The 22,705-nt window shown below is 67.6% G+C and overlaps 1 protein-coding gene across 2 annotated transcripts; it reads left to right on the top strand.

Annotated features, from left to right (window-relative positions):
- Positions 1 to 10,804: 10,804 nt before the first annotated feature.
- Positions 10,805 to 22,074, top strand: PTDSS2 (phosphatidylserine synthase 2; the record flags this gene model as incomplete). Of its 2 annotated transcripts, none has more annotated exons than XM_084244010.1 (12): positions 10,805 to 10,986; positions 12,840 to 12,941; positions 13,035 to 13,117; positions 15,754 to 15,825; positions 19,748 to 19,944; positions 20,233 to 20,283; positions 20,536 to 20,649; positions 20,724 to 20,842; positions 20,929 to 21,043; positions 21,121 to 21,266; positions 21,468 to 21,653; positions 21,726 to 22,074. In XM_084244010.1, the coding sequence occupies 12 exons, from the start codon at positions 10,805 to 10,807 to the stop codon at positions 21,880 to 21,882; spliced, it is 1,524 nt and encodes a 507-aa protein (XP_084100136.1). In that variant the 3' UTR covers positions 21,883 to 22,074. The 2 variants fall into 2 exon arrangements, with proteins under 2 accessions (XP_084100136.1, XP_084100137.1); XM_084244011.1 differs by having other exon boundaries at positions 15,754 to 15,821; positions 19,810 to 19,944.
- Positions 22,075 to 22,705: the final 631 nt, after the last annotated feature.

A 22,705-nucleotide genomic window follows, 5' to 3' on the forward strand; every position in this document is an offset into this window, starting at 1 on the left:
CGCCACCGAGATCGAGGGGCTCCGGGCGCCCTAGGGCCGGTCAGACAGGAGGGGGCTGACCACGGCAGGGCCACGGACGGGAAACCTGGGGGCTGGGATGTGGCCGCCCAGCGCAGGAAGGCGCCCACCTGCCCACCTGGGCTCTCCGACTCAGGGGCGAGACAGAAGCCCAGAGGCAGAGCCAGGTGAGGAGGGAGCCAGGTGAGGAGGGGCGTCAGGAGCCCCAGGCCTCCCCCACCGCCCGGGCAACCGGACAGTCCGGAGTGTCCCTGTGGCGCCCACGTGGTGTGAGGGGGGGCCGCCATCTGGAGAGGCCTGCAGCACCCCCACCCTGGGCACGCTCAGGCCACAGGTCCTGTCTGAAGAGTGGAGGTGGCCAGTCTCCCTCTGCCGGCGAGGGCACGCTGCTGCCCGGGGGCCCGGCCAGGGGCGCAGGGGCTCCGGGCAGACGTAGACGCCAGGCCAGAGGGGGCTGGGATGGACCCCCAGCTTCACGTTCTCGCCCACAGGGTGGGGGCTGGGCTCCATCTCCCTGCCATGCCAGAGAAATGAAGACGGGAAGGAGGCGGTGCTGGGCGAGGAGCCGCCCCCCCAGCCCTGGACGTGCAGGGACGGCGTGCAGCCCGCCCCAGGCCCACATCCTGTCTGCCGGGGCCCCTCCGCGGGGCACCCCAGGCCTGGGCAGCACAGCCGGCCAGCCAGGGTGACGGTGCTCACGGGGGCCCCAGAGCCAGGAACAGAAAGGACAGGGAAAGCCGGGGGCAGCCACTCCATGGGCGCTTCACCTTGACAGGCGTCCAGCAGTGGGGCTGTGGTCAGGGGAAGGGCAGGTAGGGGACCCCAGGCAGCGCCCAGGGGGTCCCTGGTGGGCGGTGTGTCCTGGTGGGTTAGAGGTGCTGGGGTCTCATCTGCTCCCTGTGTGCCCCCAGATGGCGCCTCTGAGGGCTGAGACACGGGCCCAGGTCCCCCAGCAGGTGATGGGATGGGAGAGCAGAAATGGGGGACAAGGGCAGACATGGGGTGGGGGCACCCGGGCCCAGGTGCGGGAGAGGGCATGGGCTTTGGGGCAGAGGTGGCCAGAGCCAGGCTCCCTGTCCTGCAGGAGACCGGCCCGCCCCACCCCAGGCAAGGCCGTGCTGGCTCCGAGAGCACCGGCAGGGCCAGGGGCCCACAGCCACCTCCTGTGGCCTCCGTGGCCCTGGGCTCTCACCAGCCCCAGCCATCCCTCCCTGTCACCCGGTCCTCCCGGCCCTGCCCACCTCCTGCCCACTGCTGGATCCTGCCCCGCCAGTCCCCCCAGTCGCTATCCCTCCCCTTCCCCAACCACACTCCTGCCAGCTCCCGTGCCTCCTCCAGAGCCTCTGGAAGGCCGCGCCAGACAGCCCGGGACAGGGATGAGCACCCCACGGAGCCCCATGGAGCCCCACGGAGCCCCGCGGGCACTGCCCGCTCAGCCCGCACACCGCGGCTGGGGCTCCACGTCTTGCTTCACGAGCCCTGCAGCCCACCGCCGCCGCCCACCCAGGCCCCCAGGCCAGGAACGGCCAGTGGTGGAGGCCGGGGCCTGACCAGTGGAGGTCCCTGCAGCCCCATCGCCCACAGTCAGGAAATGCGCCCCGCTGTCCTGCTGGCGGCTGGGGACCCCAGGGCAGGGGGGCAGAGCCCAGCGCCACCCCCCCCTGCCCAGCAGGGTTCTTGGCCCGCCTCTCGCCCGGCGCCTGGGCCTACCCACCCACCCACTGACAGACACCTGCCTCAGGTGTGGCTGCAGTTCTGGAAATTCTCCGTCTTGGCCAGAGGAGAGCCCCGCCCTGTGCAGACAGGCCCTGGGCTGAGGGCCAGCGGGACAGCAGCGCCTCAGCCCCACGCAGCTCATGCCACAGCTCCAGCAGCTGGTTCTGGGGGTCAGTAGCTTCTGGGGTTCAGTAGCATGTGTTGCCAAACCAGGGAGTGCAGCGGGCCCTCCAGCAGGCAAGCCCTCGTGTGCTGGACACGACACCTGGGGAGGGTCCCAGCCCACCCAGCCCCACAGAGGGGCTAAAAGGAGACACCCGCTAACATTAGCTGTGGCTGAGGGCCAGGACAAGCGGGTGGGAGTTGGGACCCCAGGGCAGGACTTTGGGGCGGTCCAGTCAGGCAGAGGGATCCTGGGGAGAAGGGACTGTCCCCCGGTCAGGGCAGAGGCCAGTCCCTCAGACTCAGGAATGAGGCCACTGGGCCTGCACCAGCCCTGGCCCCAGGCCACCCCTCAGAGGCCCCCCGTGCCTTCCAGACATCACCCGAAGCCTCCTGGAAAAGGCGGGATGGACAGGGTGCTCCCTAAGGGCCCTGCGGGCACTGGCCCCACCTCAGGTGCAGCTCACAGACAAGGAGCCACTCACATGGCAGCGGCTGCTCTGGCCGCCTCTGCCCGGCCGCCAGTTCGGAGACACCCAGCACCCCACCAGGCAAGGAGCAGATGCCCTCGGGTCCCGGGGCTCCAACCCCAGTCCAGGCCTTCCCTGGACCCTGGCCACGGTCCCCGCCTTCAGGGCCCGCTGTCCCTCTGCCCACTGTTTGTCCCCTGCCCCTGCATCCCCTCAGTGCCCGCCGTCCCCCCAGGCAGAGCTGCGGCTGACCGAACAGCCCTCGCGGCCCTGCCCGGTGCCAGCGGCACGGGGGGCCTGGGGCGCCGGCACCTGCCTGGCTACTAGCTCCAGAGGTTGGTGGGAGGCAGAAGGTGGGGGACGGCCCTGGGAGGAGAGTGGGCATCCAGGGACAGGTACCCAGCCCCCCAGGGCTCCGCACCTGACTCCCGGCCCGTGGAAGCACCAGGGTGAGTGCCTGGCACAGCCGGGCACAGGCCACCAAGCCCTTGCAAGGGCTGATTCTCAGGGCAGCCAAACAGGTGTCCCCGCCACCCAGCGCTGCACTCCACTCTGGGACAGGGACAGGGCTGGCGGGGAGGCAGTGGCTGGGCCAGTGCAGCTGGCTCGGGGCGGCGGGAGGCCGAGCACAGGCCTGGTGGCTCGCCCACACCTGGCACCGGGAGACGGAGTGGGAGGCTGGTTTCACACTCCACCCAGCACGCGACGCCCAGCAGCCTCTCCCGGAGAGGGCCCAGAGGACGTCCCCAGGACAGCCTCCCCTCGCCGGGGGGCCCCCAGCCTGCGGCTCTGCCTCCCGAGTCAGGCTCCAGAGCCCGCGGGGCGCATGGCCTGGAGTGGGGCTGCAGGAGCAGGGCCCCGGCCGGCCACCAGCCTGGGCGCGCCGGCCCAGCCACGAGCTCGCGCCACCGCGGGGGGCCCGGTCCTGCCCCGGGTAGGGGTGGGTCACGCGCCCTTCCCGCCTGGACCCTGCAGCTCCTGGGAGCCCGGCCGGGGCCCCAGAGCCCAGGGCTGGCGAGGGCTGCTGGCCCCGTGCTCACACCCCCCCTCACCTGCATGCTGCCGCGCGGCTTCGGGCGGGAGGAACTGTGCGTCCTGCGCCTGCCGACTTCCGCGTGGGACTCACCCCTCCCTCCTTGATCCGACCTCTCCGGCTCCCTCCTCCACCGGCCCTGCCCCACCCTCCCCAGCCAGGCCAGGGCGCAGCGCAGGAAGCTGCCCTGCACCCAGGTCCCCGGGGCCGCACCACTGGGGCTCCTCCCTCCCTGGGGGCCGCTGCCCTCACCTGCAGGGGGCTCTGCTGTGAGATGGGGTTCAGCTGACACCTGGCTCCGGGCCTCCCAGGAGGTGCTCACCTTGCCCTCCCCTGCTGCCTCCCAGCCTCATGACCCCAGGTGCCCACCAGACCAGCCAACCCCCCATGTCCAGTGCTGTGACCTTGGAGGGGGGCCAGGGCACAGAGGAATGAGGACGAGCCGGACCCCAAAAGAAATGTCTCCTCCCACCCTGAGCCCCTGGTCTGTGGGTCCTGCCGTAGGAGGGGGACGCTTGGGGCCCTAAGGCTGTGCCCAGAGTTGAGAGCCCCGGGCTACAGGGAGGGGCTCTCCAGGGAGCCTGCTGACTGCCCTACGGGAGGGGACACCGGGCTCTGAGAGCCACAGTGAGGATGTGGGCAGGGGCTCATGGCGGGACTCGGGGTGCAGGGGGGAGGGGCACTGGGTGCCTGGGGGAGGGGCACTAGGTGCACGGGGGACGGGGCGGGCAGGAGCTCGTGCTGCCCCCCCGGGAGCACGCAGCTGCCTCCAGCTCAGACTCAGGCTGACATGGCTGCTCTGGCTTCCTGGGGACAACATGGCCTCGCCCACATTTCTGCTGGGGGCCCCGAGACAGGCAGTCAGGGCGGCAGGGCTGGCCGCGCCGGGAGGCAGCCTGGTGTGCCACCGGGACGGGGCAGGCACATTCGGCCGCCGACGGGTCCGCAGGTGCCTGGCCGGGGCGAGGGTCATCCTGCCACCTGCAGCGAGGGCCCAGGGCGGGCTCAGAGCAGCATCACAGCGCGTCCAGCCAGCAGGACAGGGAAGTGCGGCTCACCCGGTCACCGGCTCGGCCACGTGCTCGGGCAGGGGCGCCGAGCGTGGCCACTTTTCCTGAGGAGGACGGCAGCGGCTCTGGGGGCGCCCGGGCTCTCCGCCCCGGGCCAGAGCTCAGAAAACGGTCTGTGCGGGGTTTGAACGTGGGTGCCCCGCGCTCAGGCCCGCCCTGCTGGCCGGCGTGTCCCCGCTCAGCCTCCGGCCCAGTCGGCCGCGCTCACATTTTCTCCGGCTCCAAAGAAGCCTCTGGCGTGGCCGGGGTTCACCCCGTCGCCCCGGGGCCACTCGCAACCGGACCCTGCCACGCCAGCCTGGCGCTCGGTGAAGGGCCCCGCCCGTGCTGTGGGGAGAGGGGCTGCCGCGCCCTTCAGAAAGGGGCCCGCGGACGCCCAGGGAAAGAACTGGGGTCCAGAAGGCGGGGGGGGGGTGCCCAAGGAAGGTTGCCGAGTCCTTGGCGTGCCCACGGGCATTTCCGGGAATCGGAGGTGGGGCAGGAAGGGTTTCCTCACAGAAACCAGCCCAACCCGACTCGAGCAACAAAATCCCCCAAAGGACTGAACCCCCCAGAGGACCCCACCGGAGGGCACCCCGGCTCTGGCCACAGGCAGGGCTGGCTGAGGCCGTCTGCCGCGTCCACCTGGCGGCCGTTCTCCGGCAACACCTGCCCTGCCTGCCGAGGTCCTGCAAGCGCCTTTCTCAGGGGGCCCCAAGAACCCACTCACTGAGCCCCAAGCACGTCAAAAGCCCAAACTGGTTTGGTCCACTCTGGTCTAATTTCACTTGCATAAGCTGAGAGAAAAATCCAAGAGGCTGAAAACGTGTAGGAATATGTGCCTTGAGGCACATGCTGCCAGGCCCATGGAGTCGGGCTGGGGCGCGTGGGGCGCCTTGGGGCCGGGGTGCCGCTGCCGGGGCCTCGGGGAGCCTGGGGGCCGGGGTGCTGCTGCGGCTGCCGGGGGAAACGTGCAGTTTTGTCCCAACCCGGCCGCGCGTGTGCGCCGGGCCGCTGGGGTTTCGCTCGGCTTCCTTGAGCTTCCACCTGTGCAGTCTTCACCATTCCGCCCGCGTTCTCACCCAAAAGCCTGTTGTTCGGCAGCCCGCGGCCCCCACACAAAGCCAGGCTCCCCAGTGCCCGCCGCCCTGAGCCCCCAGCGTCCCCCTCCACCCCCGGGCGCCCTGCGCACCCGCCGCCGCCCTCCCGCCCAAAGTGCAGCGAGGCCGGCCCCACCCCATCCGTCCCAGGGGCCTCAGGCCTCGGCTGGGCCCGGGGGCCCTGCAGGGGACGCGGGGGACAGAACCAGAGACCCGCGCCGCGGACCTCCCTGGGGTCTGGTGGGCACTTCCCAGGGGCCGCTGGGCCAGCTGTCGCTGGACTGACCCGTGCCCGCCCGCCCCTGCAGGAAGCTGGGCCAGGCCTGTGACCGGTGGCCCTGGGTGGGGACCCGGCTCCTGACATCCCCGCCCACAGACCCTGCGTCTTCCCGAGGCGGGCGGTGGAGGGCCCTGCGCCCCGCCCACCTCTGCAGATTCGCCGCGGTGGACAGGCGAGCAGGAGGGGCGTTCTCAGCAAGTCTCCCGCCGCTTTAGCCTGTTTGCTCCGACCTGAGCCCCGCAAGCCTGACGGTTGGGGCTGAGCCCAGGGCACGCCCCATGAACTTCGCCCCACGGCTGCGCTCCGCTCAGCTCCCGGCTCTGCCAGCCTGGGTGCCCCCGCGGCCTCCACGCCTGCCCCGCCTGGGGCCCTGGAGCTCGGCCCACCGCCGAGCGCCCTCCTCCGAGGCGGTCCCCAGTCTCACCCTGCGGGGAGGTGTCCTGACACGTGGCCGGGGACATCGAGGCTGGCCCCCGAGGGGTGACCCAATCCTAGGCGACTCCAGCCTGCAGGAGCGATCCTACGAGTCGGGGATCAGGGGTACTGTGGCGCACACCGGGCCGACACCTCTCTGTCCGCAATTTCTCCTCCAAAGGACAGTTAAAAATAGAACCTGAGGGGCCTCCCTGGTGATGCAAGGGGTTAAGACGCAGCCTATGAAGCTGTCTGCAGCCTCCGCAGCACAAATTCGATTCCCCGTCCACCGGGGAGCTACCCACATGGCGCAGCAGACCTCTCCTGACTCCCTGCTGCTCCCTCAGCAGTGGGTTTCAGTCATTCCGCCTGCTCTGTTCCCCGCTCTGCCTCTAGGGAGTCCTCTCAACTCTGGCCTGTACCCCAGTTCTTGTGTGCACTAATAAATCCTTTAAAAACAAACATAAAAAATAGAACCTAAGAAGGTTTTTTTTTTTTTATAAATTGTTTTTTTTTATAATTTATTTTTTTATTTATTATTATTTTTTTTAAGATTTATTTATTTATACATGCACTGGGTACAGTCAGAAGCACGGGAGGGTGAGAGAATTCACCAGAGCCAGAGCGGGGAGCAGAGCAGGCAGAAGGACCGAAGTCCACTGCTGAGGGGAGCAGCGGGCGGCAGGAGAGGTCTGCGCGCCATGCGGGACCCTCCTCCGGTGGCCGGGGAGCAGCCGGGGATCGAACCGGCGCTGCAGAGTCTGCGGGCAGCTTCGCAACCCAGCGGTCAACCGCTGCGCCACCGGGGAGGCCCAGAACCTAAGAAGTTTTGAAGGTCAAAGTGGTCGGCGCCTGGAGGGGGCGGCCCCACTCCGGCTGGTCCTGCCCAGCTGCCCTCAGGAGCATCGCCCAGTTGGGAGCCAGGCGGGGTCATCCTGCTTCTGAGGGCTGGAGTGCACAGCCCTGGGGCAGGGCTCTCGGTGCAGATGCGGAGGACCCCCAGCGCAGACACATCTGTTACCTGTAAAAATAAAACCGCCCTTATTTTTACCAACAAATGAGATATTGGGGAAGAGCCAATAAATTGCCGCTCTGGAGAGCAGCCTTGTCGGGGATGGTCCGAACAGGCAGAGGAGCGCGCAGCCGCGGGACAGGGCGGCGGGAAGGGCCGTCCAGACCCCGGTCCCTGTGGAGCAGCCCGCCCGGCTGGGCGAGACCGACGCCTCCTTTGGGTAAAAGGTCCTTTCTGGCTGGACTCTTGCAGTCGGCTGCGGGCTGCTGGCCTTCCTGCCGTGGGCCAAGCTGCCTCCCGGGGACTGGGCGCAAGTGGCACAGCTCTGACACAGGCTGCCCACTGTGAATGGGGCTCAGGCTCCCCTTTACTGGCAGCCGTGAGGACCCCCGGGGTATCAAAGCCTTGCCTTGAAGCCTCTCAGCGCAGGGCTGAGCCACCCAGACAGGCCCAGCCCAAGAGCCAGCGGAGCCATGAGGGAAAGGCCGCCTGTCGGCCACAGCCTGTGCTTCAGACCGGCCATCAGGAAGCATCCCCGTGAAACTGCTGGGGCCTCAGCAAGGAGCCTGGGCCTCAGTCTCTGGTCAGTGGGCACCCCCGGGGCTCTGCCCTTGCTCTGCCCTTGCTCTCTCGTGCCCTGTGGATAGGCCTGTGGTCCTTGTCTCTCCTGAGGGCCCCAGCGACTGGCCAGCCCCAAGGCTGCCCTGATTCAAAAATTAAAAGAAGCCCCATTTGTGGGTCGAGGAGGTCCCAAGGGCAGGGTGCCCCACAGGGAGCGGGAGCCCCCACAGCCCCTGCCTTGGCCCGCCCACCCCCTCCTCTCTGGCCATGCACTCCTGCTCCCCACGCTGCCCGGGGCCGGCTGCTGTGCTGCGGAGGTAATGGGCTCCCTGCGCCTTTCTCACTCTGTGTTTCATTGACCATAGTCGTTTGTGTTTTTCTTTTTTTTTTATTATTTTTTTAATAGAGGCATGTTTTATTTATTTATTTTGTTTGTTTGTTTGTTTATACAAGCACTGGGTACAGTCAGAAGCGCGGGAGGGTGAGAGAATTCCCCAGAGCCAGAGCGGGGGGCAGAGCAGGCAGAAGGACCGAAGGACACTGCTGAGGGGAGCAGCGGGCGGCAGGAGAGGTCTGCGCGCCATGCGGGACCCTCCTCCGGGGGCCGGGGAGCAGCCGGGGATCGAACCGGCGCCGCAGAGGCCGCGGGCAGCTTCGCCGCCCGGCGCTCAACCGCTGCGCCCCGGGGAGGCCCCTCATTGGCCACAGCGGTTTTTAATGGAAGCTGACAGCACAGATCTCTTTCGTCCTTTGGCCACTTTTACCCATTTCTCCGAAGGGTGCAGCAACGTGGCACGTTTTCATTTTACTTTTTCGGGATCTATCTACGCACCCAGGGCCCCGGCCCCGGCCCCGGCCGGAGGTGCGGGGGTGCGAGGAGGATTCGCAGGGCCGGCGGGGAGCGGGGGCAGCTGACCACGCACAGCGCGAGGGGCAGCGGGAGGCAGGAGCGGACGGGCCCGGGGCGGCCCCTGGCCGGGGGCGGCGCTCGCGCTGGGCGGCCGGACGGCCTCGCGGGTTGCGTCTCAAGCCCCGCGCCCCGGGGGCCGCACCCGCGCGCGGTCCAGGCCCCGACCCCGACCCCGACCGGCCGCGCCCGCGGGAGTCCGCCCGAGGTGCCCGCGCCGCCCCAGCGGCCGCCCCGCGGCAGACGTGCCCGTCGCCCGCCGGCCCTCGCGGGGCGCTGTCCGCGGCAGTGGGGGGCAGGCGACGGCGAGGAGCGCGCCGGGCCGGCCGCGGGGGTCAGGGCGCGGGGCAGCGGGCGCGGCCCTGGCCGGAGCGGGGAGTCCCGCAGAGCGGCCGCCCGAGTCTGGGCCTTTGCCTGCCGGCCCGCAGGGGCGTCTCTGCCGGCCGCGCGTTCCGACGCCGGCGCCCAGGCCAGGAGCGCGGGCCGCCGCCAGCAGGGCCCTTTTATACACCGGCGCGGCCCCGGATCTGGAAGGGGCCAATCAGATGTGAGCTGCAAACTGATTGGTGCTCAGTGGCCCAATCAGACTTGTGGGCGTGGCGCGCTGAGCGAGGCTATAAGGCAGGGTCGCGGGCCCCAAGGACAGGCGCGGCCGCGGGAGACTGAGCGGGGGCGTCGCGCGTGGGCCCCGGACGGAGGCGCCGGGGCCGGGGCCGGGGCCGCGCGCTCTGCTGCCCGCCGCGGGGGTGGCCGGGCGCTCGGGACGGCGGCGCCCCTGGGCGTGCGCGGGCCGAGTCCCGGGGGCCGCCCCCTGCCCTCAGCCCACGCCCGCGCCCGCGCGGGGGCCCGGCGCCCCAGCAGGCCGGAGGCCCGTGCGCGCGGCGGGGCGGCCGCCCCACACCCCGCGGGCCGCCCGGGGCCGCGGCCGCCGCGGGGGCGCCTTCCCCTTCCCCGGGCGGGGGCGCCCCGTGGCGGCGCTCGGGGACCTCGCCTGGGGTCCGGCCTGGGCGGCCTGTCCACCCGTCGGGGCCCGGCTCGCCGTCCAGCGGCAGCCGCTGCGGACACGGCGCTCGTCGCCTGACCGGGGCCGCCGGCCGTCGCGTGGCCGTGACGGGAGCCGCCTCCCCGAGCCGCGCCCGCGCCGGACAGCGTCGTCCTTCCCGCGGGAGAAGCCGGGCCGCACCCCGGACGGGCCTGGGGCGCCCCCGGCGCGGCCGCCCCTCCCGGCTGAGCCGCCCGCGCGGGCCCGGCCGCCGTCCCGGGGGAGCGGGGCCGGCGGTGGGTGGCGGCCGCCCCGCGCGAGTCCGCGGCTGCGAGTCCATCCCCGGCCGCCGGCTCGACGCGCGCTCGGCCCGGCCCGGCGCAGGCTCCCCGCGCGCGGCTCGGGGGCTTTTTACTCGGGAGGGGCCCGCGGCGCCGCCCCGACGCCCCCGAGCGCCCGCCCGCCCCCGCCGGCCGACGGGAGGGCGCCGTCCCGAGCTCGCCCTTTCCTCCCGGCGCGCCCCGCCGCCGCCTCTGGGGGCGCTGTCGGGGCGCGCCTGCCCCCCGGGCCTCGACCCCGCGGCGCGGCGCGGCGGGCTGCGGGCGGGTCCCCACTGTTGCCTGGGGCCGGGATTTCGGGCCGAGTTCGGCCGACACGAGCCGCTGGGGCCGACCGGAAGGGGCGCGCCCTCGCCCTTCCGGGCGCCCAGACACCCCCGGGGCTCCAGCGCCCCGGCCCGGCCGCGCCCGGGATCGCCGTCTGCGCCCGGCCCGGCTCGGCTCGGGCAGGGGCGGGGCGGGGCGGGGCGGGGCGGGGCGGGGCGCGCTGCGCTGCGGGCGGCGCGGCGGCTCCGGTTGCCCGGCAACCAGGCGGCCCGCCCCGCGCGGAGCCGGCGTCGTGGCCTGCGAGGCCCGGCCTGCCCCGCGGCGCGGACTACAAGCCCCACAATGCACCGCCCACCCTTTCCGCGCCGCCCGCGCCCGGCGCGCCCGAGACCCCGCGGGGCGACGCGCCGCCGCCGTCCCCGCTCCCCGCGCGCCGCTCTGCCGGGGCCCGCCGTGCGCGGGCGGGGGCGCGGCGCGAGCGGCCGGGGCGGCGCCATGCGCAGGGGCGAGCGCCGGGGCGCCGGGGGGCCGCGGCCGGGGTCCCCCGCGCCCGCCCGCCCGGCCCCGCCGGAGGAGCCGCCCGACGGCGCGCCCGCGGCCCGAGCGCCCGGGCCGGGCGGGGGCCGCCGCAGCACCGAGTCCGAGGTCTACGACGACGGCACCAACACCTTCTTCTGGTGAGCGCCGGGCGCCGGGCGCTCCGGGCCGGTCAAAGTCACCTCCAGCCGCCGCGCCCCGCCGGCTCGGGGCCGGGGCCGCGCGCGTCTCCGGGAGCTGGGCCGGCCCGCGCCGCCCCCGCCCCTCCGTGCGCGGCCCGGCCTCCCCGCCCCTGGGCGCGCGGGCGCCGTGGCCTCGGCCCAGCCCCGGAGAGACCCGGCCGCGGGGGGCCGCGGGGGGGCCGCACGCTCGCGGGCGGGCGCGGACCGGGAGCCGCACGTGGGGCCCCTGCGCCCCGGCCTGTCAGCTCTGGACGGGGGCTGGGCCCGCGTGGGGGGCGGCAGCGGCTGCGGGGCCGGCCGCCCGTCCTGCCGGGCTCGTGGCCGCGGAGCCGGGGCTGGTGCCCTGTCGCTGGAGCTGTCGCCGGGCCCAGCTGTGGCCTCTCCTGGGGGGCCACACCCCTCCAGCCTGCAGGGTTGGGCGGGGGCCTCCCCCACCCCAGGGTGACCTCTGGAGACTCGCCTGGAGGGCGCGCGGCCAGGCCTGCTCCGGTTTTCCCATCCGTGCGGCACACTTGGGGTCCCCCCGGCCAGTTTCTATGTGGGGGATACAGCAGGGAGCCCGTGGGCGGAGGGCTACCCGCTGGCAGGAACCCCCTCCCCGCGGTGGTTTCTGCAGAAGCACCAAGCAGCAGCCCTGGGACCCCTATCCACGGGCCTGAGTCCCTGGGAGTGGACCCCAACTGGCTGAGCTGACCTATGAGGAGAGGGAGGGCTGGTGAGGGCCTGGCCGGGGCCTGCGCCCCCCTGAGCAGGGGAAGGGCCCAGGTGCTGACTGGTCGCCACTCGGATTTGTGGGAAGGGATTCTACAAACTTGCATTTTAGGGAATTCTAGGGCATCGCCAAGAATTCACTTAGAAGCTTAAAAGTTTGCGTCTGTGGACATTACTTCGTGCTCCCAGCTCCTCGAAGGGCCATTTGCATGATTCATAACTTTGTTTTTCGGGTTTCGTTTTCAAAGACTGTTGGGCTTCTTGGGGTGCGTTCCAGTGGCTGGAGGCTGCCTTCCCTCACTCTGTGTCCACACGGGGGCCAGGACGCTGGCGCCCCCCCCCCGGGGCCATGGCAGGGCAACCCCCAGCTCATGCCTGCAGGTCTGAGGGGACAGAGTGTAGGGCAAAGACATGTTTCTCCAACAGGACACGTCTGGGGAGGCCCCCCTGCAGGTGCCCTGGGTGTGGCGCTGTGTGGGCCAGAGGGCCTGTCACTGGGCGTCACCAGGGTTCCGAGCGACCCCTGTATCCAGGCGAGGGGCATCGTGGCCGCCATCTCCACGCAGCTGGAAGATCAGTCAGGCGGAAAGTTTCTTAAGTTAAATGTCCACTTGCCGCCCGTGGCCGCGCCCAATGGAGGCCGAGCTGAAGGCCACGGCATGGGCATCATCAGTGGCCGGGGTGGGCAGGCAGGGGGGCGAGGCCACCTCTCAGGGGCAGCTCCGCAGCAGCGGGCTTTTGGGGCGCTCTCTGCACCCCACTGGCGGCATGGGGCTGCGCCCTCATTGGCCTGGTTGTGTGGAGACCCCCAGGGAGATGTCACAGCCCCAAAAGACAGGAAGCAGCCGTTTTTCTGGGAGGGCTCAGGTGGGTGCTGCAGGGACCCCACACCTTCCAGAAGGCACTGCCCGGTGCCAGGGCTGCCCCACCGGGCTCGCTCCTACAGCCACCGGGGCTGGACAGACGTGGGGCGCTGGGGGTGACCGGGCTGCGGGGGCGGGCAGAGGGTGGGTCACCCCCCCCCACCACTCTCAGATGAGGCTGAGTGGCGCCTCCCAGTGCCGGTGCCGGCCGGGCGCGCTGACCTGGGCTCCCCGCAGGCGGGCGCACACCCTGACCGTGCTCTTCATCCTCACCTGCGTGCTGGGCTACGTGACGCTGCTGGAGGAGACGCCGCGGGACACGGCCTACAACACCAAGAGGTCAGCGCCGGGCGGGGCTGCGGGCAGCGGGGCCTGTCCCGCCCGACCCCTGCGCCTCCGCGGCGCACGCTGAGGGCTGTTCTGTATTTGCAGAGGCATTGTGGCCAGTATCTTGGTTTTCTTATGTTTTGGAGTCACACAAGCCAAGGATGGGCCCTTCTCCAGGCCTCACCCAGGTAACGCGCGTCTGCTGGGGCCCCTCTCTCCGCCGCCCGCCCCTCGCCCCACCCGGCCCCTCGGTGACGTGTTGCTTTTCTGTCCCGTGAGGGCCCGTGTTTCTTGGTGATTTGGAAAATACCAAAAATGTAAATAAAACCCCCAGAAGAGCCCTGTGAGTTGCGGCGAGGACCCACCAGGCCGGCGCCCTCCTCGCGGGGCGGTTTCCACTCCTGCGTCCTCCGTCAGGTCTTCGTTTTACCGGGAGCCCGGGGCAGACGTGTCGCGCGGGGCCTTGTGGCCGGGAGGGGCCTTGGCCCAGGCGTCCCTTGCTGGTCAGCCGCTCTCGCCGGCAGGCTCTGGACGCCCCACGCGAGCCATGGGGAAGGCCGGCTGACCCCGCCATGGTCACGGCCGGGATTGTGGCGCGTGGGCCGATCCGCCCCAGCCTGTGCGGAGGGCGGCGCCCTGGGGCCGCGTGGTTCTCTCTGACTCGGTGCTGTTTCCTCGCCAGTTTGACCCGCTGGCTCAGGAGCCTTGCCCCGGCTGTCTTGGGAGCTCCGCTGGCGGCCCCTGGGTGGCCTGGGAGCCCCGGGGGGCGGGGAAGAGGGTGCCCTGGGCTGGGGGAGAGGAGCAGGGGGGCGGTGACCTCCCACCCTCTGGGAGCTGCCTGACTGGCTGCAGCCCCCAGGGGCCGGTCCCTGCGAAAAGGCCTCCCCCTCAGAATTCCCGTCCCGCTGCGGAGCCCCGAGAGCTAGAGTGGGGCCTCCCTGGTGCCGCTCGGCTGGGCCGTCCGGGCAGGGAGGGGGCATGGACCCCGCGGTGCCGCAGACTTGCACAGCAGTGAACGATGAGGCCGTCTCAGGGTTGAGAGGCTGCGCAGGGTGGTCAGGGCGTCGGTGAAAGAAATGACACACAGACACACTTCAAGAGTGAAAATCTGAGTGTGATTCTCTTTGAGTGGGTGACCAGTATGGATATGCCCTCTGAAGGCAGAGGAACGGCGAGCATCAGTGAAGAAATCAGCTGCTTGTAGGTTTAGCTTATCATTGACAGGGCGGTGATCTACATGTGGGCCCAGGCGCAGCCCTAAGTAGTCGGGCGATTCATTTATCTTTTTGTTGTATGTGATTACTTTTTGTTTTAACTACTCACTACCACTAAATCACTATTAATTAGCACGGGTGAGTTTTGCTTTTCACAATGTAATATTTTTAGCATTAAGATTAATGCTGACAAGGCTAAGCACACAGCAGAGAAGTTATTACGCTAACAGTTCTGTTAATACACCGAGTTTAGTAACGTTTCATTTGAATGAGCCTCGTTATTAGATTTCGTATGTTCTTTTTAATCAGCGACCAATGACCTTTTTTGACAGAGAAAGAGAAAAGATTTTAGAGAGACAGTTGTATTAGAATGAAGTTTGTGGGCCTTGAGGAGGCGAGATAAGGTTCCCTGCGGTCAGATTCCTGTAGTGGCTCCTGGGGGTCGTTATCTTTCCACAGGCTTCCGTCTTATCTATGTCTTCGGGGGGTTTGCTGTTCTCCCCCTGCGCGCTGGTTGCCCAGCCGGACCTAGGGACCGTGGCGCAAGCCATTAGCCCTAAGGGTCACTGCAGGGGGAGGTGCAGCACCGCGGTGTGCAGGGGTGTCTGAGCCGGCCCACCGTGTGGCCAGGCAGGCTCGGGGCCTGCCGAGCGGGGGTGCAGGGAGGACTGTGACGGGGAGAGGCCAGTCCCAATGGGTGCTGGGGAGAAGCGCTCCTCGGAGCCTCCAGCCCCTCCTGCGCCGGGCTCCCCACACTCGTGCATACACCCTGAGGCTCTGCTGCAGCTCTTGACCAGGAAGAGTTTTCTAGACTTTTCCATCCTGCCTGACATGAGGCGCCTGGAGTCCCGTTCGGGGCACCTGCCCTGTGTCTGAGGAGGGGCTTGACCAGGGCAAGTCCACCTTGGGGCTCTGGTCCGGTCCCGCGGACGTCCGCACCCCACCTGGCCACGGGAGGGGCCTGCGGGCTTCACGGACATGACAGGGGAAAGGCAGGCCCGAGGCCTTGGGCACGCAGGCTGCGGTCCTGGAGGGTGACGCCGCTGTTCGCTTCCGGAACATTTCCCAGTGGGAGATGGACGCCTTCCCTGGGCCTGTGGGAAGTGTGGGGGCCGCGGAGGACAGGCTTGGAGGGACAAGGCCCTTCCGGCGGCGGCCTCTGCGGTGAGCGCTGTTGGGCGCGTCCACTGGACTCAAGGGCCGCCGTCACCAGGCCGGGCTTGTCCTGGGGCTCAGGGTGGGTTTAACGCGAAGAGACAGGCTGGGCCTGGCCACGTCAAGAGCAGAGTCAGTGCTTAAACGTAGAAAACTGAAAATGCTACCGCGATCAAGAGGCAGCGGCCGCAGCGGGGGCCTCCTCGCGCGCTCAGAGGAGACGCCGCGTCCGGTGGTGGGAGAGGCTGGGCTCCACCGGCGCCTGCCTGGGCCTCTGCGCCAGACGGGAGGGAGAAGCAGGACTTGGGTGGTGTGGAGGGATGCGGAGCAGCAGCAGCGGCCCAGGGAGAAGCCGAGTTTGAGTCTGAGCTGGACCCCGCCCCGCCCAGCCCTGCGCGGGCTGCCTAGCCGAGTGGGCGGCGCGGCCAGCCTGACGCTGTGCCCCTGTCCCGCAGCCTACTGGCGCTTCTGGCTCTGCGTCAGCGTGGTCTACGAGCTGTTCCTCATCTTCATCCTCTTCCAGGTAAGTGGTTTTCTTGGCTTCATAAACTGGGGACTGCAGGGAGGACATGGCCTTGGCGGGTGAAAGGTGAGTGGGGAGGAAGCCAGGCTGAGCCCCCACGCCAGTGGGCAGGGGTGTCCAGAAGGGCCATTATGGGCAGGCGGTGACCAGCACTTCGCACCTGAGGCTCCGCCTGGAGACGCAGCTTGGGGGATGCTGGCGGCTGGCGTGGCTCGGGCCTGCCTGAGGACCAAGCCTGGGGCGCTGTCCAGCTTGTCCCAGCCAGTGGGTGCTGGGCTCGGTCTTCCTATGGCCCATGATGGTCTTGCCCCCATGCTCACGTCCCGGCTGCTCCCCCACACCACGGTCAGAGAACTGGGGCCAGGACTCACCTCTACACCTTCCTCTCACGGATGTTCCTTGTTCCGGTTACAAAGAATTTAGTGGAGTTTCTTCCGTCCTAACACTGCATGGGCGTGAGCACCAGTGAGATGGTGGGAGGCCCGGGCTCGAGGCAGCAGCCAAGAGGTTAATGCCCAAAACCAAATCAGGTGCTGTTGGGCTCCTCCTACACAAGAGGGGCCTGGAGCCAATCAAGGGACAGGCCCCAATGGGGGACAGGTCAGTGTGGGTCTCACCCACATGTAACTGCTCAGGCCTCGGGCTCAGGGAACAACCGTGCAGATTGACTTACCCCGCAAACAGGGAGACAGAGGCTCATTGTGGCCACATGGGGTGGCCGCCTCCCCCAGGTGGCCTCAGTGATGGTCACCACCGGTCACCAGGAGTCTGGACAGCACTGGCTAGTAGGGATAGTCACTGTGGGTCCCTAGAGGTGCTGGCAGAGACCCCCAGTGTCACAGCTCTGAGAGAGGTTGGGTGACACCAACAACAGTTCTTTGAGCCACCAGGCTCCTTTCATGGGTGGAGAGACTGGACGGAGGCCCCGTCCCTGAAAGGTCTTCAGCTCCTCTTCCCTCGCCTGAGGTCAGTGGCCAGATGTGGCTTTTCTTCGTCCTTCTCTCAGCGTCTGGTCCTCCTCTGTTCAGAGGCTAGAACAGTGTCTGGCAACCCCCTCTATATAAGTAGGCCAGAGACCCTGGCCTATATCCTCTCTCAGGGAGCCCCACCCACAAGTCTGATTGGACCATTTTTCAGTCCTGTGGCTGATTGGGCCATTTAGCACCAGTGGCTCAGAGCTCACACCTGATTGGCCCACTCCACAACCCAGGCAGTGCACATAAAAGGGCTTTGGCTGAGGCAGCTCCTGGTGGCACCAGGGGCACTGGAGCCCATGGCTCCCTTTTATCAGATAGTGGTATCCACCATGCGCATCTTCTGGTTTGTGCACCCACCAGGTGTTGAGGAACATTCAGTTGCATCTGGTTTGGGACCATTAGGAACACAGCTGTCTGGACATCCCTGTGGACCAGGTAGCAGGAGGCGTAGCAGGAGGCGCACCCCGCGGGGGTGGGGACTGTGTTGTGCTGCCCCTTCTGGGACTCCCATGCCCCATCCTCTGCAGCCTGGGTTCGGCCTGGGTGCTCTGTTTTGACCTCTCTAGCAGGTGCCCGCTGCGTCTGGGTGGCATCCCCTAGCGCCAGCAAGCACAGGTGGATGCCCGCTTTGCTGAGTTGTTCCAGTGTTTCAGCCTTTCATTTATTTATTTTTAATTATTTTTTAAAGATTTATTTATGCATAGAAGAACTGGGGTACAGGCCAGAGGTGTGTGGGGGATGCATACAGGCCTGAGACTAACCCCTCAGCCCCCAGGGAGGCTTGTTTTGACCTTCTGTGGCCACTGGCTTGTCTGTAGTGCTGCACTGGGGCAGCTTTCTAGAGCCTCAGCTGGGCCACGATGTCAGGTGCCCCACCAGGGCTGTGCCACCCCTCCTCACCAGCAGCGCTGGCCGCTGTTCTGTGGTAATGGCAGTGGGGACAGCACGACTCAGTGGTTTTTGTCTAATGCCAGGCTGAGATTTTCTTCGACATTTTAGTTTTGTTTTTTGTTTAGGTCCCTCATTAATGTTGAGGGGTTTTTTTTGTTTGTTTGTTTGTTTGGTTTTGGGTTTTTTTTTTTTTTTTTTTTTAAAGATTTATTTATTTATTTATTTATTTATTTATATCAGCACTGGGTACAGTCAGAAGCGCGGGAGGGTGAGAGGATTCACCAGAGCCAGAGCGGGGAGCAGAGCAGGCAGAAGGACCGAAGGACACTGCTGAGGGGAGCAGCGGGCGGCAGGAGAGGTCTGCGCGCCATGTGGGACCCTCGCCCCGTGGCCAGGGATCGAACCGGCGCTGCAAAGGCTGCGGGCAGCTTCGCAACCCAGTGCTCAACCGCTGCGCCACTGGGGAGGTCCAATGTTGAGGTTTTTTACATCTAAAAGCAATCACAGGGCCTCCCCTGGTGGCGCAGCGGTTGAACACTGGGCTGTGAAGCTGCCCGCAGCCTCTGCAGCGCTGGTTCGATCCCCGGCCACCGAAGGAAGGTCCCGCATGGCGCGCAGACCTCTCCTGCCGCCCGCTGCTCCCCTCAGCAGTGTCCTTCGGTCCTTCTGCCTGTTCTACTCTCCGCTCTGGCTCTGGTGAATTCTCTCACCCTCCCGTGTCTCTGACTGTACCCAGTGCTTGTATAAATAAATAATAAAAAAATAATAATAATAATAAAAGCAATCACAGACTCACAAGAAGTTGCGAAGAACCACACAGGGACTCGGGGTACCAGGTCCCCATGGAGACCTCTGTGCAAGCAGAACCAGCTGGCCTGGCACAGGCCGTGGAGCCTGCACCTCACACCAGTTTTATGTGCACACACACGAACACGAGTGTGTGTTTTTGTTTTGTTTTGTTTTATTACAAGGCCTTTTTAAATTTTAATTATAGTAAAGATTCACAACATTTATCATTTTAGCCACTTTTGGTGAGCAACTGAGGGGTCTTGGGCACCTTCGCAAGTCTGTGCTGTCCCCCCACACTAGCTCCAGAACCTTCCATCTTCCCAGCGGAAACGCTGTCCTGACACTCTCCCCACCTGGCCCCGCTACTCTGGATCTGACGCCCCTGGGTGCTCTGGGGGCCACCCTGTGCTGCTCTGTGTCACCTCGTGCCCCGGCCCCTTGGGTCCTGCAGGCGTCCGCGTGCCCTTTGCAAAGCCAAGCAGCATCTGGTGTGTGGACACGTCTCACTTCTTCAACTGCTGGTGGACACTTGGGCGGCCAATCCCGAGCAGCGCCGCCATGGCTCTTCCAGAGACAGGCCCACGGGTGGGCTTCGTGGCCTCGTGGCCTGTCTGTGTTTAGCGGATTCACCCGCACCCCTCGCCCCTGCCAGTATGGGCCCTCCTCTGACCCGACTGACGGTCGGGGACCGGTGGTGGCGTTGACGGCCTCACGGGCCTGTGCATGTCCGCTTGGGAGACGAACTTGATTTTATTTTGCTAGGGTCAGTATTTTATTTTTTACTAATTTACATTTTCTATATTGAAGCAGATCCACAGAATGGCATCAAGTTCCCATTAACCGTGTACCCAGCTTCCCTGCTGAGTCACACGTGAAGTTGGTGCATTTGATAAATGAGCCAAGGCCAGACTAGCCCTTAGCAATGCCCCTAACCCATCCCGGCCAGTCGCTCCCTGGTGCCCACTTGCTGCCTGTGGGTCGGTCAGTGCTCACATCTCCTCGGGCCCTCTGATCTGTCCAGCAGAGTGGACGGCCGGGATTTAGTGTCTAGGCCCTCAGGTGGTGGGACCTCACCTTCGGCTGCCCTGTCCTCTTGGAGTGCTGGCCAGGCCCCCGCTGGGTGCACACAGGGCCTGAGTGAGGCTGTGGCCAGGACATGGTTTTTGGGGCCCAGAGCACCAGCTCCTCCGCCCCCCCCCCCCATAGTAGTGGACTCTGAGGCTGTTGTACGTGGAGCCGTTTGCCTGATTTCATCCTGGCAAGGGGCAGGGCCTGGCCCATCAAGGGGTCAGGACAGGTCCAGCCCACTGACCAGGGTGCTGGCTTTGCAGACCGTCCAGGATGGCCGTCAGTTTCTGAAGTACGTTGACCCCAGACTGGGGGTCCCACTACCCGAGAGGGATTATGGGGGAAACTGCCTCATCTACGACCCCGACAACAAGACTGACCCCTTCCACAACGTCTGGGTGAGGCCCAGCCCCAGTGTGCCTTGAGCGCCGGCCTTTGGGTGCTGCTTTCGGCGGGACCCCACCCCTCACACTGACGAAGCTCAGCACCCCAGCTGGGCCAGCGTCCTGCCTAACCTGTGTCCTCCTTGGTGCTGGGTGTGGGGTGCCCTGCCCTCGTCCAGAGGCAGCTCAAGGCATGTCTGGTGTGGGACAGCTCGGCGCCCCTGCTCTGGTCCTGGGTGCTGGCGGGGGTGAGGGGCCCGAGGGGCCGGGGCTTGCACGAGGCCTGCACTGTGTCGCCCACAGGACAAGCTGGACGGCTTCGTGCCCGCACACTTCATCGGCTGGTACCTGAAGGTGAGGTGGCCCGGCTGCCAGGCGCGACCCCTGGTTTCGGGCCTGCCCTGAGTGTCCCTGTTGACCCTGGGTGGGGGGTGAGGCCTCACGGCCCAGGCGCGGGATGGCCCAGCTGTCCAGAGTTCCCCCTGAGGGCCCTGGAACCTGCCTGGGAGCTCGGGTTTGGGTCAGCGCAGTGCTGGCCGGTTAGAACCCTGGAGACCCGGCCTGCGGGCTGGGGACGGCCTCTGAGCGGCGGGCGCCTGGCCGCAGACACTGATGATCCGGGACTGGTGGATGTGCACCATCGTGAGCGTGATGTTCGAGTTCCTGGAGTACAGCCTCGAGCACCAGCTGCCCAACTTCAGCGAGTGCTGGTGGGACCACGTAGGTGTGCGGGCCGGGCGGGGCGCCCGCGGCGGGGGCGGCGGGCGCGTCTCAGCACCCCCCGCCGCCCGCAGTGGATCATGGACGTGCTGGTCTGCAACGGGCTGGGCATCTACTGCGGCATGAAGACCCTGGAGTGGCTGTCCCTGAAGACGTACAAGTGGCAGGGCCTCTGGAACATCCCCACCTACAAGTAGGTCGGCCGCGCCGCCGGCCCGGCTCCCCGGGGCCCCCCGCGGGCGTCGCCGCGCCGCGGGCCGCCTGACACACGTGTCGCAGGGGCAAGATGAAGAGGATCGCCTTCCAGTTCACGCCCTACAGCTGGGTGCGCTTCGAGTGGAAGCCCGCGTCCTCGCTGCGGCGCTGGCTGGCCGTGTGCGGCATCATCCTGGTGGTGAGGCCCGACCCCGACCGACCCCCCCCCCCCCCGCCCCGCGCGCGCGGCCCCCGCCCACCGCCGCCCCGCCCCAGTTTCTCTTGGCAGAGCTCAACACCTTCTACCTGAAGTTCGTGCTGTGGATGCCGCCCGAGCACTGCCTGGTCCTGCTGCGCCTGGTCTTCTTCGTGAACGTGGGCGGCGTGGCCATGCGGGAGATCTACGACTTCCTGGACGACCCGTGAGGGCGCGGGCGGGGTTGGGGGGACACTGGGGGGGGGACACACGCCCGGGCGGGCAGGCGGGCAGGGTTGGGGGGACACGCCCGGGCGGGGGGGGGGGCGGCTGAGTGCGCGCCCTCGGGGGCGGGGCAGCGGCCGCGGTGCCTGCCCGGGCCGGTCTCTTCACTGCTGACCGCCCGCCCCGCGCTCCTGCCCCGCAGGAAGCTGCACAAGAAGCTGGGCCAGCAGGCCTGGCTCGTCGCGGCCATCACTGCCACCGAGCTGCTCATCGTGGTCAAGTACGACCCGCACACGCTCACGCTGTCCCTGCCCTTCTACATCTCCCAGTGCTGGACGCTCGGCTCGGTGCTTGTGCTCACCTGGACCGTGTGGCGCTTCTTCCTGCGGTGAGCCGGGCTGGGTCCTGCGCGCGCACCCGCCCTCCCGCGGGCACCCCGTGACGCGCCCTCGGCCCCCAGGGACATCACCCTGCGCTACAAGGAGACCCGGCGGCAGAAGCAGCAGGGCCGGCCGCCCCCCGGCAGGGCTGTCAGCAGCGGGGACGGACACCAGGCCGGCCCCCACGACGCCCCGGGGCCAGCGCCGGCGAGGGAGGGGTCGCCAGCACCCAAGTGACCTGTGACCTTCAGCCAGCGACCCGCCGGGAACCCGGGCCGTGTCACCTCCACCCTTAGCGACTCCAGCTGGGCCACAGGGTGTTGTCCCCAGCGACCGGCCGCCTCCGTCAGGGGCACCGGGCACATGCATCTGAGCTGCCCACTAGCAGGGTCGGCTTCCCCAAGACCAGGTCCACGCTGAGCACCCCTCAGAGGCACCCCCCTTCTCCACTCCTTGGGCTACCGGTCACCCTGCCACCCCAGAGCAGCCCACGCAGGTTGAGAGGCCGCTGCCAGTGCCTGAGGTCAGGAGGGCTTTGGGGGTCTCCAGCCCGTGTGGGGGTCTCCTCCAGGAGCCAGAGGAACGAGTACAGCCAGGAGAAGGCACACCCCCACTTTGAGGCTCCCTCGCCTCCCCCACCCCAGGGGCAGCCACAGGCACTTGGGGGCCTGCCTATGGAGGGGACAGGCGGGGGAAGATGCCCATCCTCCCCAGGACCAGCTCCAGACACACAAGTGCCCGGATTTCCAGACCCCGCCACCCGGCTGAGGTCCCTGCCCCCACAGCCGGGGCTCCTGGCCTCAGAAGAGCCTTGTTTCCCTTGTTGCCTCCTCCTTTGAAGAGGTTTCCAGAAAAGACCAGAGCACCCAACACCGCCACATGCCCCCTGACACATACTCGCCCCTGCCCCCACATTCCTCCTGCACACACACGTGCTCTGGCACCTTCCTTCCTGTGTCCAGGAGCTGCATTAGGAAGCACAGCAGGGACACGAGGGCTCGTGGCACAGACTGGGGCTCTGCCCAGGCCCTTTGAAGGTCCCGATCACTCTCAACTACCC

This window comes from Talpa europaea (assembly GCF_964194135.1).
Source record: "Talpa europaea genome assembly, chromosome: 1".
Lineage (NCBI taxonomy): Eukaryota > Metazoa > Chordata > Mammalia > Eulipotyphla > Talpidae > Talpa > Talpa europaea.